Raw genomic sequence first — 17,307 nt, 5'->3', positions numbered from 1 at the left:
TATGCAGAGTGTACTTACGTGACCACACAGTCCACGTATGAAACATTCATTTATCGTGTGCACTGCAGTGATGTGGACACCTTAGCTGTTTTTGCGAAAGAAATAGCTGCACTGCCTCTTTTCACGCTAGCACAGTGTGTCTAAGTTTCGTGTAAATGCATCGAAGACCAATGGAGCACAGCTTCCGTTTCTACACTTTCCAGTCACAATGTGTCCACCTGTCGAAAGCATGATTAGCCATATTTTCCAATGAGGACAGCTACGAGACGTGCAGGGAGAGAGTAAATGAAGTTCTAGAAGGTACCAACAGAGATGCAGAGCCAGAACGACTCTAGTGCTGAGGCCAAATGTGCTAGGTTTCTCGGTTGCAAATCCTTGGTCCCACAGATTCGGGGCTGGATTTAATTCAGGGAAATGCGATAAATTCATCCTGGTGATCTTCGCACACGAACGCTGCGAGCTGTGCGACACGTTGCATTATCCTGCTGGTAAATGCCATTAAGCCGACGAAGAGCTAACTGCATGTAGGGGTGGACGCAGTCCCAAGGATGAATGGATGTCCCACTGTCATTTCCAGAACGACGAGATAACTCAAATAATGCCACGAAAACACTTCCCAGATCATAACGCTCCCTTCTCCGGCCTGGACCCTTACGACGATTGTTGCAGGGCCAAACAAGCCAAAGGCTTATTTGACCGATGGAGCATAAAATGTGCATCATTAAAAAATGCCACCAGCCGCCACTCTAGGGACGTCCAGTTGCGTTTTTGGCGTGCAAATCGTAGCCGTCATCGCCGATGAGCAGCAATCAGCATGGGTGCATGTACAAGGTTCCAGCTGCGTACTCCCACAACGCACGTTGTGGAGACACTTGCTACATTTGCACGTCTACTCGCCCGTACCTATCTCCGCAGCCATCGTTCACCCCTATCATCTATGGACCGTGGTACACCACAGCTGCCTCGATACCAGTTTTGGATGGGGCTATTGTGGCGTGCACTGTACACTTTAACCATGGCGGCATGCCAACAGTATAACAAACTTTTCAGTTTCGCAAATGCTTCCCCCCTTGGCCGGAAAGCGAATGATCACGCTCTTTTGGACGTCAGATAAATCGCTCAGTTTCCGTATCAGACAACGACTGCACAATTTTTCGCGTTCCTCAAACGCGCTTTACTCCATACCCTCCAATGCTAGTGAGTGGTTATTGCACGTTGACGTCTAACACATGCTGTGGTCACATCTGATTGGATCCTGTATGTAGTTATAGGGAAACGAAAACATTCTAGCTTCCTTCTTTCATGTCCTTGCTAAGGATAGAACTCTTCTCCCTTCTAGAATAACGCCAGTTTTGCTAGAACGTAATAACTTTCAATTCATTGTCAGTAACGAATAAACGTACAATTCGAGTAACGCCTGTGCCTCCAATTGTTACACAGAGGCTATTTCTGTGGCATCTGCTTTTTTCCCCCCACTGCATTTTTCTTTTATTTGGCCTTCGTGATAAAACAGAACCTGTTACACAAATATCAGTCTTCTTCCTTTTCTTATTTTCCATTTTCAACATGTTGTACTCGTCGTCGTCGTCGGCTGATACTCGTATCCGAGTTTTCATTTCTCTCCTGAGATTTCCTTTGTCACGGTTCAGGCGTGGAAGTGTCGTTGATGGCTTAGCAATCCAATCCTAGCGTGGAACAGGCGGCCACAGACATTACAGCTGATGGAAGGTGGAGGACGTGGCTGAGCCTGGAGGAGTTTACGTCTCTGGCGTTTGTCATTCTCCATTCTTCGACGTTCCAGCTCAAAGTTTTGAAGAGCATTTGAGGTAACTGAGCGCCAGCGACTTCGGTCTTCTGCTATTGTGGACCAGTTACTCGGATCGATGTTCAAGTTTTTCAGATTTTTCTTGTACTGATCCTTATAACGTTTGAGAGGGGCACCTCGTGGCCTTTTACCTGTGCTCACTTCGCTGTACAGCATTTGGCGTGGAAGTCTGTCATTTTTCATCCGCTGGACATGTCCGACCCATCTGAGTTGATGCCCAATGATAAGAGCTTCCATGCTATGCATTTTTGCTTTCTCTAGAACAGCCGTGTTGGATATGAAGTCATCCCATTTCAGGTTCATGATATATCTTAGCTTCTGTTGGTTGAAGCGTTCTAGTTTCTTCAGATCGCAGCGATATAACGTCCAGGTTTCGCAACCATATAGCAGGGTGGAAATGACTACAGCTTTGTACACCATCAGTTTGGTGTACAGTGTTAGGTCTTTATTCAGGAAGACACGCTTTGTAAGACGACCAAATGCTACATGTGCAGCACGTAATCTATTCTCCACATCTTTTCCAGATGAGCAGTTGGATGACAGTATGCTTCCCAGGTAGAGGAAATGGTCCACTTGTTCCAAGAGTGTATCATAGATGGATATGCTGAAGTCAGGAACGGAGGAGCCAGGAGTTGGCTGCGCCATCACCTTTGTCTTTGGAATATTGATGGAGAGACCAAATCGTTCGTACGCCCTGCTGAAGTAATCAACTGACAGCTGCAACTCTGCAGGTGAATGAGCTGGAGAGGCATTGTCATCAGCATACTGCAGCTCTGTCACACGAGTGGTACTGGTGAACCTTTTTGAGTGGAGTCTGGACTGGTTGAATAATCCTCCATCAAACCTGTACTTTAGTTCTATTCCTGCATTGTTTACGGTTGTCTCGTAAAGCATAGCTGCCAGATACAATGCAAATAATGTAGGTGCAAGAACGCATCCTTGTTTAAGCCCACTTGTTATTGGGAATTCACCAGTCATTTCATTCTGGCAGAGGACCTGTCCAGTCATATCAACGTGGAGAGCTTCAATCAGGTCAACAAAATGTTCAGGGCAGCCGAAGCGTTTTAAGCAAAAGCCTTTACTACTTGTTTTCTACGATCTAGAAAAGGCCTTTGATACAGTTCCCAGAGAAGCCATGTGGATGTTGTACTAATACGGAAATAATTCTCGCGTTGGATTGCTCTCTCTCAAGCCAGTGTACAGGTAGCGAACGAACAAGAACTGTAGTGTAGATCGATGTCTGGTAATAATATTGCAGCCTTACCACGTAATTCATTTCGAACACTGCGCAAGCGGCGAAGCAAACTAAAAACAGAAGAGAATGAAAGTACAGAGATAAGAAATAAAAATTGAAGGTCTGCCAATGACACTGTCATTCTGCCAGAGACGGCGAAGAGCTTGCTTGGAACATCTGTTGAACAGAGTGGATGGACATTGTCAAAGAGTTAATAACTGAAATACGGGCAATGGATGTATTCGAATGAAGTCGTTTAACGAGTTATGGAGTTTGGGCAGTACAGTAACTGACGTCGGCCTAAGTATAGGGAATATAAAATGCAGACTGACAGTAGCAAGAATACCGTTTCTAAGATAAGAGGCATTTGTTAACATCGAATATTAACTGCAATGTTAGGAAGTATTTTCTGAAGGTAGCTGTGTGTATAGCCTCGTAGGAAGTGAACCGTGGACTATGAGCAGTAAAGACGACAATAGAAGTTAATGAAATGTGGTTACGGAACAACGCTAAAAATTTAGAGGTGTAAATCCGCGTAAGTAATGAATGAGTACTGAATGTAACTGCAGTAGAAAAAAAATTATGGTGCAACTTGACTAAAAGGAGGGATCAGTTGATGGGATACACATTGAGAAATCAAGAAAGTAATGAAAAAACCTCATGAAGAAAGTAATGAATTGTTAATCTGACAATGTAGGAAATTTTGAGCGATAACTGACTAGTGTGGAGAGCTGCTTCCAATTAGTCTTCAGACGAAATACAATAACGACGGAGTTGCACAGAAGCAATGATTTTTCCCGTCTATCATGCGATAAGAGAGCAGGTTCTGGGTTCTGTGTGCGTAGGGGCGGCTGGACTACTGTAACTGCTTCGCGTATCTACTACCCATGTCAGCTGGCACTAACCCTATTTTTGGCACTCTGCAGTACTTCACGCGATATATCGCTAGCACAAGTGAAGCTATCTTCGCCTATACGACATACCTTCTCTGTCCAATACTAGTACGCTGTAGGTTGCACCTTAGCGCCAGAACCCATCAAAACAGTGCTTATGTTCATTTTGTGACGCCTTATGTCAGTACTTTTGAAAGTTAAATACCGTTCGCAACTCAGGTGCTAATTTTTATATGCACAATACCTAACAAGTTTCCTTCCACTGCAATATGGACACAGTGTCACTGTCCGATAGTGAATAAGCAACCGCTGTCAGCACGGACGGATGCAGACTTATCTCCTACATTCGTTATCTGACACAAAAAATAATGGCTCAGCACTATCATTTCCGATGTTAACGAAAGCGTGCTTCTGCACACGGCAGATCCCTGTCACTGCGCTCTTGTTACGTAACTGCGTCACATCATTCCATTTCAGTTTTCCATATATGCAAGTCCTTCGCTCTGTAGATACACGACTGTCACTGCTGCGATTCCAATGAACCCACGAGGTCACAAGGTCAACGTATACCTCAGCGCATGAGACCTGGCGGCACAGCACTTGTGAAGTCCACAGTATTTCTACCATTCTACACAAACAGCCCGTCCAGTATTTCACTGGAACACTGCTCGTATTTACAAAGTAGCCACTACATACCGTTATTTCGTATTTATTCACCCCATCACGTCATCATGTCGTAGAATTCAGAGACTTAGCTGACCATGTACTTGCACCCTGCTTCTCCATTACTTTACAGTCAGTGGCTGCCATTATGCATTTATTATTGTCTCGCCTCTTCACGTTTTTCGTCAGTGCTGTCCTTTCTCCTTAATCGGTGCCTCAGTCGTCTAGAGCCTTCTATTCGCCACAAGAGATCTTTTACATAGCCCAGTTAAGTTCCTTGCTTTCATTTGATTCAGAATACCAGGCTGCTCGCACTGGTCCATCAATTTATTGTCATTTAACAGAATCACTTTAATTTCTCAGACGTTTCCATTCTATTACTAAAATTGTTTACTCATGTTTTATTCTGGTAATTAAGGGATCGTAGAATCTAACCGTAGTTTTCTGTTAACAGCGACGCCGTTGACACGCTTCTCCCGGCACTGCGGCGTTGCCTGCATTGCATTATTAAAACTGCCCTAACTCTGTTTATAACATACGACGATGCCACTTTGGCTTAGTGATAGTGGAATAGTGTAACGCTACATCTTTTTTATTCAGATTTGAAGATAGTCGTTATGGACGGAAATCAAGAGCTGTTGATATTTTGTTTCAGATCAATCACCGGAATTAAAGTAAATTCTGATCGTACTGCTGTGTGTGGCTGATTTCTTTTACTTTGTGTGTGCAACAATAAAACATGCTCTATTAGCCACCAACTGTTACCTTCACTTCGATTACAATGTTATCTTTATGGAAGATGCTTCCAAAGTATTTAAAACTTTTATGACCCTCCAGATGTCTGCTTGTCGACTATCAAAGGAACCATTGCACTGTCCACTTTAGTAACGGCCATGTTATTCTCATTTCCGAGACGGATGGTATCACACATTTCAAACAGATTTGGTGCTGATGTTACATGCGATATCACTACTTTCTTCACCTGTTTCTTGCTCATGTGCGTCTATGCTGATCAATTACAATTCTCTCTCTCTCTCTCTCCCCCCCCCCCCCCCCCCCCGATCTTACCTCAGCGGTGCGAGTCTTTAAAAAGAACATATACGTGTCCGCACTTAGCATGAATTTGAAGAATAGAGAGTTTACACAACTTTTACTTCTCACATTCATAAAATATTCAGCGAACATCTCGAATCCTTTCAAGAGGCATTATCTAATCACTGAAAAATTTCCCCCTGGTAAACATGTTTAAATGCCTCAAAATTCTCAAATACAGCAACATAGATTACCTTCCTGTGTCATAATCAGTGCTCCGGACACTTTCCATGAAACGAAAATACCATGACGGGTAAACTGTTGGCTAAATGCAACCACTCAGATCATCACTATCATTGCATTTCAAACGGCATCTGTTTCCAATTACTTCAACTGGATTGATTTGTGGGATTTTTTCTGCAATTACGTAATTAATGCAGTAGTGGGCTTATAGCAGCAGCAGTCTAGAGCATTTACTGAGTTGGGACAGGTACCTAATGGCCAGGATCTTTTGTAAACACAATTTTTCGATGAAAAGGGTTATCAGACAACACACAACAAACCGTACTGTCACTAGGGTAACATAATTTGTTTCCTAAATAAACATGAACTCAACAAATTCTCTCGTTTCTGTAATATATTCATTATAGTTGTTATCTAACTGACCACTAGATAAAGGCTTCCTCTTGACTTTTCCGCGTATTTTGTGTATCCAATGTCGTCTAGCCTCTTCCTTTAGGTTATCGGCTCTCTCTTTTCCTTGCTCTTGGAGTCCAACAAATACCTTTCTCGGTTGAATACGCTAGTCATGTCCCGTCCACTCGATTCATTTTAATTATGGTTACCATTACGACTTCCACTCCAATCTGTTTCCTGATCCATTTATTAGTTTTCCTGTCTCACCCAGCAAGAATCTGTCCAATGCCGACTTAAGTAACACATGTTTGAGAAAGTCACAACTGACAATACACAATGACCAAACTTTCCACTTCAACCACATCGGGAATTTGATTAGAAAACAAGGTTTAGTTATTCAAAATGACGGCAAGCCATTTTTATTCTTATGATTATTCCTTCTGATGTCGACCCAATCGTTCTCTTTAATTGCTCAAATTACAAAAACATGTCCTATGACCTCAATATCAATTTGTACTATTCGCTTTTTGATCCGTAAATTACAGGTTACTTAGTTTTTTATAATTATTTTAAGGCCTATTTTCGATTTTTGCTATTAAGTTAGTCAATGCTTTGTTGAAAAATATCTGCAAAAGAGGCAAACAGTACAATTATCGACAGCAAAACTAAACTGCTTCAGATATTTTCCTAACACGCATTTATCAATTTTTCCCAGTTAAGAAATATGACATCTTACTCCAAATCCGTAGTGTATAATTTTGATGATATTTAATCTCCAACAGGCTTCATTCAATTCTGAATTTCTAGAGCATAACTAGAATCAGGAATATTAATCCCAAATTGGATAAATTTTATGTCCTTTATTGCCCACTTAAAAGTATTTCTCTTAAATGTCTTAACTGCAAATATGTTACACAAGTATGTGAAGTAATATTACAGTTCAAACAAATCTTCACCTTATCTGCAAACACTCTCAACAATATTTCGATGAATATTTGTCAACTAAATGGGAAATATAATCATACAATATAGCGCAGCAGTTATTTTGGATTCTAAAAGTTCTGAGCCTTCTAAACTGCAGTTTCCAATGTAGCACTTAATAGGCAGTCAAATTCTGCACATTCTGAGTTCGCGCTAACTTTACGATGATTGCAACGTAGATTATACTTAACACCATTCGCCGATACAACTCTATAGTAAGTGGGAGGAACTTCTGACGTGTTTCTACTCATAAGATGGTCTAATAACTTAGGCCTACATACTTTTCGACTGACGTAACTAAGGGCGCTAAACGGAACTAAATGTTCCCCCGTTTTACAATAAAAACGAGGGGGGAAAACCACGTTTTTGACAAATAAGGCAAAGTGTTGCGGCAGACCTACACACAGTGAGGGCAAATATCACGAGTAAAAATAAACAGATACTGAATTGTGCTTACGGGTACGAACACCAAAGGATGCTTGCTGTATTAACACGCCATATCGTGTGTTAATTTATTGTAACACAAGCGGCTGAGTATGAATACAGCTGCAAACGTGCAGTTCCATCTCCACTCATTGGTGGATTATGCCGGTATTTACTTCAAACGAAGTACACCATAAGCCTTATAACGCACGTGCAGAAGTAGGCGTATCTAATATTACGTCATATTTAACGGAAGATTTACGTTTAACATGATACACGCGTTACACCTTTCAGGATAAAATAAATAAATAAATAGAGACCAATTTACTCTAGTAGTAAAACATGTCACTATTTTTTCTTTAACTTAAGTAAAATGGGCTTTTATTTAATCTCAGGTCGTAGTATATGAACATATGTGGCCTTGCTTCAACTCCCAAGCGACAAGAATATATAGATTTTTCGTACATTCTACAATGCAGTGGTGCCAAAGATAGTGTAGCTCTTACAGACCCGTATCATCTGAAGGTCTTTATTTCAAAAATGATCGTACTGTAAAATCAAACTTATTACTTCGTAAACATTCGACACCACCACTTGGCGTCTAATTAAATGAGGTACGACACACGTCTCCCACTAAAATAATAAATTATGAAGTCGATTAAAATAATGCCCACGTTCTGTGCAGCGCAATAATACTGCCTTGAAAAACGCACAAAAAGAAACACGTGCACTGCAATACATAAGCAGGAAACAATGACTCCGCCGTGTTAGGTATTTTAGTATATTCATTCGCAGTGGTAACATCAATTTAAATTCGGACAAGAGAGGGTGAGCGGAAGTGGTGAGAAAATATTCTAGGTTCTTTAGTCTACACACTGAAAATGGGAAATTAATTACAAAATTTCGGAATCCCACTCTCTTGCATTCATAAACACCATGAGCCACTATATTTGACTTACTAATTTGTGCTTCCATTTGCACAAACTAAAGTTGTACTTTTCAAACACTAAATACCATTTTGCACTTTGGGGGACATCAAAGGCTGGTCTGCAGACTGAAAGTGCAGAGTAAGAAGTTAAAACTGCTTAGAAGTTCAAGCACAAGTAACAAAAGAAATTATGTGAAAAGCATAGAAATTTCACCACTATCACAAACCCATGTGACAGAGCATCAGTTGGCAATCGATGCATTTCACCAATACACAGTGTAAAGAGCTGCTGCAATAAACGCTAACTTCATGGCACCACTTCTCACCTAAATGAACACTAGTATAATGCAATTTTCTTTCTGTAATCTACTGGTGATGAAATATATTATTTTTATCGCAGAATCGAGACTGTGAAAGTGTTATTTACATAGGCCCATGCACTGACAATCTGTCTTGTGTGTGATGGTCACTTTATTCAGGATACATATGGTGAAGTCTTACAAACCAATAAGCGTATATGTAAGACACAACACTAATTGGAATAAAAATTAGAACTATATGATGAGACAGCAGAAAACAGATGAAGTTCTTAAAGTTCTTCCATTCAACCAAATCATATTATTATTATTTATTTACACAGGATGCCAGACAAAAGGCATGTGAGACATGAATAAAATTTAACAGTTGACATTAATGATAACAGATCAGGTTTATCATTTTTATTTCTACCATGATTGTTTTAAACCTGTTACTTCAGAATCAAGCAACAGAAAATCCTGGATGGAATAAAGAAAATTACGAAAAGGTTAGATTGCTAGTGCAGATACTGTGTCATAGACAGGCACCACAAAAAGACTACTTAACATGCAAGCTTCCTGGCGGAAAGGTCTTGTTCTGACCTCTACACACACACACACACACACACACACACACACACACACACACACACACAACGACTTTCTCTGGCTGCTGGAGCCAGACTCCTCAGGTCAATATGCAGCTTTGTGAGTCTGGCCCCGGCAGCCAGAAACAGTGGCCATCTATTTCAGAAGTAGCCATTCTGGCCAAGTGCTTATGTGTTTAGCAATCTTTTTTATTGTGCCTGCCTGCAAATCATCATCACTGCTACATGGTGATTACCAACCCAACATTTTCATAATATTGTTAGTTCAGAATGTAATATAAATGTGGGTACCAGAAACATGGTTAAAATGTTCTAAGCCTCCAACACACTCCAATAAAAGAAGTTTAGCTGACATACTCAAAGGGCAGTCAAACAAAATTATTTTGCATTAGGTGAACTTTTGAGAGGTCAACAAAGAATGTCACAGAGATTCACATGGTGTAAATTTCTCTTCAAATGAAATACACTATACTGTTAATTATGCAAGCAGTCATCACTGACCACTATTGGTGAAGCACAACTACTGCAAAAAATGAACACACCATTGAGAGAACACTTTTTCTTTTCCTTCAAAACATGGTTACCATTTCATATCTTTTGTTATATATGGTGTCAGTCACAAATTTACACTGCAATAGCACAATTTTAATGGTAATGAAGTGATGTATATGAAACATATTTTAAGAAAGCAATGCTTCCTCATTAAGTTTTGAAATGGTTCACATTTTACAATGCATTAAAGAGGAAGAGTTAAGACTGACTATAGCATGTGTAGAGTAGAAAAGGATACACATTATTAAAAAAAGACCCTTGATACATTTCATGAGCAGCTTGTCTAATCTGCTGCTGTAATGCCCGTTTTGTTGCAGTACTAAGTTCTGTAATATATAGAATGCCAACTGAAAGCTCCTTGCATATAAAATCTGTATCTACAGCATCACAAGGAATATAATCGTTTCATCATGTGATAAAATGTAAAGAGTTTACTAATGCTGAAAGGGACCATGTATTATTGCCTTACAAGGGAGTGAAAGACAGAAAACTGAGATTTTTACCTGCCAGGAAGCAAGTAAATTAACTGTATGTGTCATCTGAAGAGGAAATGCACATTACTGGCAAGGTTCAATTGTTTACACTAGCTTTAATAGCAATGAATAAGCTACATATGTGGAGAATCTGGCAACTTTATGAGAAGGATACATCTGTGTCTTCACTGAGCTGGAACTTCAGAATTTGGTTTGATAGATATTCTATAATCAAACACCGTCTGTTAAGTTAGTTACTCAAGTCATATTCCATGCATAATACAAGTTATTTGTTTGAATCAACTTCTAGGAATAAAGTATAAACATATGGTTCATGGAAGTTTGAAATAAACACGAACAACAATTACATTAAACAAGATAACAAAGAAGAGAGACTGCTGTGAACAGTACAATACACACAATATATGTTATATTTTGATAGTAAGAAACCTAATACATTGAGGAAGCAGTGTTACAAGATATCCTCTTTGCAACAAAAAAGTTAATACTTCTCCATAACAGAATACAGAGATGTAATTTTACACACTAAATTTTGCACATTGGATGGTATGCTGTTTATCTTTTATTAGGCTCTACTTCCAGGTGACACATGAACTGGCATTTATAGGGAATAAAAAAAATGTACAAAAGGAGCCGAGTACGTTAATCTCTAAGGTTTTTACGGCTGCTTCTAAACATAACACCTAACTGCAGTATAAGGGTGAATCCTTGTAGCCTTTCTGACCTGTGCAACATTGGAAAGTTTACATGGCATTGTCCTAAGGAGATAGTGAAAAACCAGGGTAAATATTTCACATACAGTAAACGATATAGCATTACTACGGGGCAAAAGTTCATGATGTTAAATGGAATCAGTGGGAGCTGTTTGTATTGCTTGGATGAACAAGGTTAGAGAGATGTTTATACAGCATATAAGACGACTGCATATGAAGGATGCCCAGTGTCACTATATAATATCACTTTCTCTAAACGACTGCGTATTTATACACAATGTAGACAGGGGAGTTATGGTCGGAAGGCAGTTAAAACAAGTTTACTTACATCGCCAACCTAATTTTCATGCCTACTTGTTGACGTGGCGTCAGCTAATGACGGTTCCTCAGGAAAACGACCTCACACAAATATTGACATATGTTTATGAATCAAACCTCCAAGCAATGTAATTATGGTACAGTAAGTAAAAAATTTATTCAAAGCTGCCATATGAAATCAACACGATGTGAAAATATGGCGACGATAAATGTCTGCAGACGAAATCTCTAGAGGTCTGTTTCAGAAAATCATTTAATAAGACAGTAACAGTTACTAACCTGATTCTTCAAATAGCTTTCAATAGCACGATACGCAGAATCCGTGAGTTTCACAAATATCAACGACTTATCACTATTATTTCCCTGCGATGACAAACCATACTGAACACCTTCCACTAGCTCCGCCATTTCTGCCTCATCGTTTGAACTGGCAGACCAGCTGACGGACGGAAATCTATTGAGAGACTTATAGTGAAACAATAATTTAAAATAGTTCCTATTATATTACAATTATGAAACATTATGGCTAAAAACTGCCAAAATTTATAATTTTTCTGCAATTTAATAATGCAGAGAATATTCATTGACTAGCTTCTTCATCATGTTGGTTTACAGTTATGCCGCCAGGTGTCACACCAAGTAAATACAGACAGAAGGGTTCTCAAGGGATTTGACAAGTAATGGTGTGTAAGGAACAAATGCATAACTGGTGATGTGAGGTAAGGAGATGCAATTATTGAGATATGTAACCGTATTTTGAAGTGTTAAACTGCAGTGGCTAGAGATCCGTATACTGAATATTGGTGAAGTCCCTGATAAATGAGTAGTGGTATATGTTATTTAGCAGTCTGTCGTGAAAAGTGATATTTACGTACTCACATGTTATTGCCATTACGCAAGTAAATGTTGCTGTACCCGCTCGTACCGGCTTTCATGCACAGTAATAAGCACTGATAGCTACTGCATAATTTTCATGAAATTATTTTCACAGATTGAGGGTACTTCACGCTGAAGTTTTCCTTCTTTCAAGAAATACGCCCAGGAATCGCAAGCAAAGCGCATTTTTGCCTGTGGATTCGGCTTGCTCACTTCAGGGTATTCAGACTACCCATATACAACACACGAACGAGAGTCCATAATGGACCAAAAGGAAGAGGTAAATACAGTTTTTATAGTCATGTGAAAGGAAAACAAAATGTGCAGATGGATAAGGAACCAACTTCAAACACGTTTTTAGAGCAGTAACAAAGCTAATAGAAGAATAATTTTCTCCGCAATAATTTTGTTATGCGTTGGACACGTTTAGTTTCTTACAAAACAGTGAAGATACACATACCTACGGGATTATGTTGAATAAATTGCATATAAACTTTAATTAACTGCAGATTGTGTTGGAGTCTTACCAGTCTCTATATAGTGATTGTATCTTGAACATTGCATCTGCGCCAGTCTGCATGTATTATCGTTAAGATTACGCATTTTTGGCTGTCAATAGGGAACATACAACTAACTCTCATTAGTTGTTGCCAAGGAGTGACTTAATCAGCATTGGTTTTCATTTTATTTACATGCAATTGTTACAATGATTACACTTTGGCTTCTCATACTTACAAAACTGTGTTGGTGCTTCAGTAACTTTACTCATATAAGTGAATGAAAAATGGAGATAATCGGAAAATGTAATTTGTTCGTGTAGAGTTATAAAACAAAATGACAAATGCCACTTATGGCGTTGTACAAACTGAAAGTGTAAGATAAACAAACGAAACAATGAGCAATGCAGGTTGGCTTGGGCGACAACAATAATTTTTCTTATTGTTTGTTCTATTGTCATGTCAATTTTCTTTTGAAGAGAATAGGGGGTGGGGGTGGCGAGAGAGGTACTCACATTATTAACATGCTGTAGGAAAATGCTAGCCAGTATCATTGTCAACTACTGACACGATGTACCTTAATTGGATAGGTGCGGAATTAGCCGTATTTGAGGAATGCAGTGGATCTGGGTAACAGCCATAAGTGTTTCTGTGACAGTTGAACTCAGTGCACTTATAAAAAAGAACATTGCATGTCTGCGAATCGATGATAATTACACTAATGTGTTAGGGAAATGGTTTTTCAGCATTATCATATCAGGAAGAAACTTCGGTATTTCAAGCCACATTGTATCAAGGGATGAACTCACACACTTAAGTAACTGCAAAATAATAGATGCAGGTTGTATAGTGTTCTACAGTTGACACCAACTGTCTCTTCACCATAGACTGCACACACTAATAACAAACAATACTCGTAATGGCTCTCTCTGGTTTTGTTAGTATGTTGTTGTTGTGGTCTTCAGTTCTGAGACTGGTTTGATGCAGCTCTCCATGCTACCCTATCCTGTGCAAGCTTCATCATCTCCCAGTACCTACTGCAGCCTACATCCTTCTGAATCTGTTTAGTGTATTCATTTCTTGGTCTCCCTCTACGATTTTTACCCTCCACGCTGCCCTCCAGTACTAAATTGGTGATCCCTTGATGCCTCAGAACATGTCCTACCAACCGAGCCCTTCTTCTAGTCAAGTTGTGCCACAAACTCCCCTTCTCCCCAATTCTATTCAATACCTCCTCATTAGTTATGTGATCTATCCATCTAATCTTCAGCATTCTTCTGTAGCACCACATTTCGAAAGCTTCTATTCTCTTCTTGTCCAAACTATTTATCGTCCATGTTTCACTTATATACATGGCTACACTCCATACAAATACTTTCAGAAACAACTTCTTGACTCTTAAATCTATACTCTGTTAACAAATTTCTCTTCTTCAGAAACGCTTTCTTTGCCATTGCCAACCTATATTTTATATCCTCTCTACTTCGACCATCCTTAGTTATTTTGCTCCCCAAATAGCAAAACTCCTTTACTACATTAAGTGCCTCATTTCCTAATCTAATTCCCTCCGCATCATCCGACTTAATTCAACTACATTCCATTATCCTCCTTTTGCTTTTGTTGATATTCATCTTACATCCTCCTTTCAAGACACTGTCCATTCTGTTCAACTGCTCTTGCAAGTCCTTTGCTGTCTCTGCCAGAATTACAATGTCATCGGCAAACCTCAAAGTTTTAATTTCTTCTCCATGGATTTGGAAATACAGAAACATCCGATCCTGCCCGTCTGCTTTGACCCATAACGTCACAAATATGGCGGAAACGACCACAAACCACGGTTCCAATATGGCTCATATTAAGTCAGTACGTACACATTATGAGGACGAAAATATATCGAAAAACAAACACACACACTTTCCACAAAAAGCCTAATGACACTAACAGGACAAGTGCGGGGAATGGGGTATTTTGGGTGGGGGAAAACTAAATATAATCAAATTTAGATGCCCACCCCCATACAAAACCACACAAAACGACAAAAAAGACGGACATCACAAAACTCCCCAAATACCACTAAACACAATAGCATCTGGAATCGGACACTTCCCTTGACCTATATAGCTCAACAGCAGCTCCCGATCCCATAAATTAGGATCAAACATTTCCCTTGGCCTGTATAGCTCAAAAACATCTCCCAATACCAATATCAACATACACAGCCACACATTGGGTACGAACACTTCCCTTGACCTGCGTACTGTTAATTTTATCTGTCCTATCCATTCCTGAACAAAAACAACAACCGATTAATTTTACTAAAATTACCACATGATGTACAGCGAACAACACTAAATTAACCTTCACACAAAATCGTTAACTCACTGAAACGAATTCAACTACAAACACAGCTGACACTTGTACAATTCTGGATAATGAGCAAAAGCAAACTGAGCCCATTACACCACACAAACGACAACCCTGAACATACCACCAGAGAGCACAACAAACCACAACATGACGACATCTACAAACATGCCACACTCACAAACCAAACTCCGCGCCGTCATGACGTCACACACGACAACTTCCTTAAGTCACGGGTCAAAGCTGACGCATGGGATCGGACGCTTCTGTCGACCCATGGATTTGAATACCTACCCCGCACTTTTCTTTTGTTTCCTTTTACTGCTTAGTATATCAGTGAAAATAATGAATTTTTGAAGATATAGTTTAATTGGATTTCCTTTCCCCACTTGTTGAGTAGATTACTCTGTATTTGTTAAGAATCACATGGAGGGGGGGGGGGGGGGAGGGAATCTACTGAGCTGAAAACAGATATTCAGTAAGTGATAGAATGAGGTGGAGATCATTGTACCCCAAACGTGCCTGTTGATAGTTTGTGAGGAGTAGGGGGGCTAGACAAGAGGGTATGGGGTGTTTTATGTTTTAAATGTACAGATGTGAGTTAGTAATTTCTAACCACCACCTTTCACACACTACAATAACAGGAATTCTTTTATGGAATAGGAGTTGACAAGAAGAAAAAGTCTGATAACACTATTTTTTTTCTCTTCCCTGAGAACTGGGGCAGTTTGCGGGATGCAGCCCCTGCTTGGCCGGAGATGTGAGTGCCCTTGTTGTGTGCCGCAGGGAACCAAATTTTTTTAAAGGCAATTTTTATTAACCACACAAACAAACTTGTTGCTTAATATTGGTCTTAAAAAGTTTTTTTGTGGTTGGATGCTTTCTCTGATGACATATAACCTTATAGCATGACAGTGTGCAACAATGTCACACACTGGGAATGTGTCTCTGTATACTTTTTTCATGTTCCAGTATTGTGTTCTTTTCAAGCAGGGCCTGTAAAAAGTTAAAAGCGAGAAGAGAAATAATGACCAGCCCATCTTCCCTCAGATGTGAAAAGCTTTATAAAATATTATAATGGACTGGGTAAGGTTTAAGTTGTTCAACTCAATGTAGAACAGTTACCAAGTTGTATAATGTGCAGCTACAGATGGATTTCTGGCATTTTCATCTCTTTATGAATTATTTTGCGAAGATTTCATTCTCCTTTTCTTCTGAAAGGTGAATTCTAAAAATTGAGTCTTAAAGCAAATGCAAGACTCCCACTCTCCAGAACTCTTTTTAGCTGTATTTGATAAATGTACAAACTTGGCAGTGTTAGTGGTGGTAGTCTTGACGTTTGAAATATTCTTATCAGCTAACATTTTTACTATTAAATTTCCTTGGGTTTTTCATTGTTTTACACTTTGTGTTCCATAAATCTCATCACAAAGGAAAGCCTTAAAGGGTGTGGAATGAGGTGAGTTATACGGCACAGCTCTCTCTCTCTCTCTCTCTCTCTCTCTCTCTCTCTCTCTCTCTCTCTGTGTCTCTCTCTGTGTCTGTGTCTCTCTCTCTTCCGCCCCCCCCCCCCCCCCCCGTGTGTGTGTGTGTGTGTGTGTGTGTGTGTGTGTGTGTGTGTGTGTGTTTGAACCCACCATGAATTCCTCTCCTGTGCCAACCTCTTTATCTCAGAGTATCACTTGCACTCAGTGTCTGCAATTGTTCGTTAGCTGTATTTCAATCTCTGTCTTCTCATATAGATAAAATGTTTACCCTTTGCACACTCGCTTCCCCCCAAGTACCGTGGAAGTTGATATTTTAAACAACTTATTCTATCATCCTGTTCCTTCTTGCCAGTGTTTTACACAGGTTACACACCTTGTCAATTTCACAAAGAAGCTCCTTATTTTTAAATTTATCAGCCCATCTCACTTCCAACATCTCTATAGCACTGTGTTTCAGGCATTTTATTCTCTTCTTTCCAGTTTTCTC

General features: G+C 39.7%; 2 protein-coding genes across 3 annotated transcripts in view; one reads left to right on the top strand and one right to left on the bottom strand.

The window, feature by feature from the left end:
- LOC126412328 (RNA polymerase II elongation factor Ell-like) overlaps window positions 1-12,005 on the bottom strand; it is a 316,428-nt gene extending 304,423 nt beyond the window's left edge. Inside the window, exon 1 of the mRNA XM_050081851.1 lies at window positions 11,876-12,005. Coding sequence (XP_049937808.1) covers window positions 11,876-12,004 — 129 coding nt within the window. The 5' untranslated portion in view covers window position 12,005. The remainder of the gene's footprint in view (window positions 1-11,875) is intronic.
- Window positions 12,006-12,203: 198 nt separating this feature from the next.
- The window catches only part of LOC126412329 (uncharacterized), a 45,325-nt gene continuing 40,221 nt past the window's right edge, over window positions 12,204-17,307 (top strand). The window contains exons 1-2 of one of the 2 annotated variants that reach the window (XM_050081853.1): window positions 12,204-12,315; window positions 12,588-12,752. In XM_050081853.1, the coding sequence (XP_049937810.1) occupies window positions 12,735-12,752 (18 nt within the window). In that variant the 5' untranslated portion in view covers window positions 12,204-12,315; window positions 12,588-12,734. Of the gene's footprint in view, window positions 12,316-12,474; window positions 12,496-12,587; window positions 12,753-17,307 lie in introns of those variants that run through there. The other variant, XM_050081852.1, reaches the window with a different exon arrangement.

Source organism: Schistocerca serialis, chromosome 7, assembly GCF_023864345.2.
Source record: "Schistocerca serialis cubense isolate TAMUIC-IGC-003099 chromosome 7, iqSchSeri2.2, whole genome shotgun sequence".
Lineage (NCBI taxonomy): Eukaryota > Metazoa > Arthropoda > Insecta > Orthoptera > Acrididae > Schistocerca > Schistocerca serialis.
This window is presented reverse-complemented; position numbering and strand designations above follow the sequence as displayed.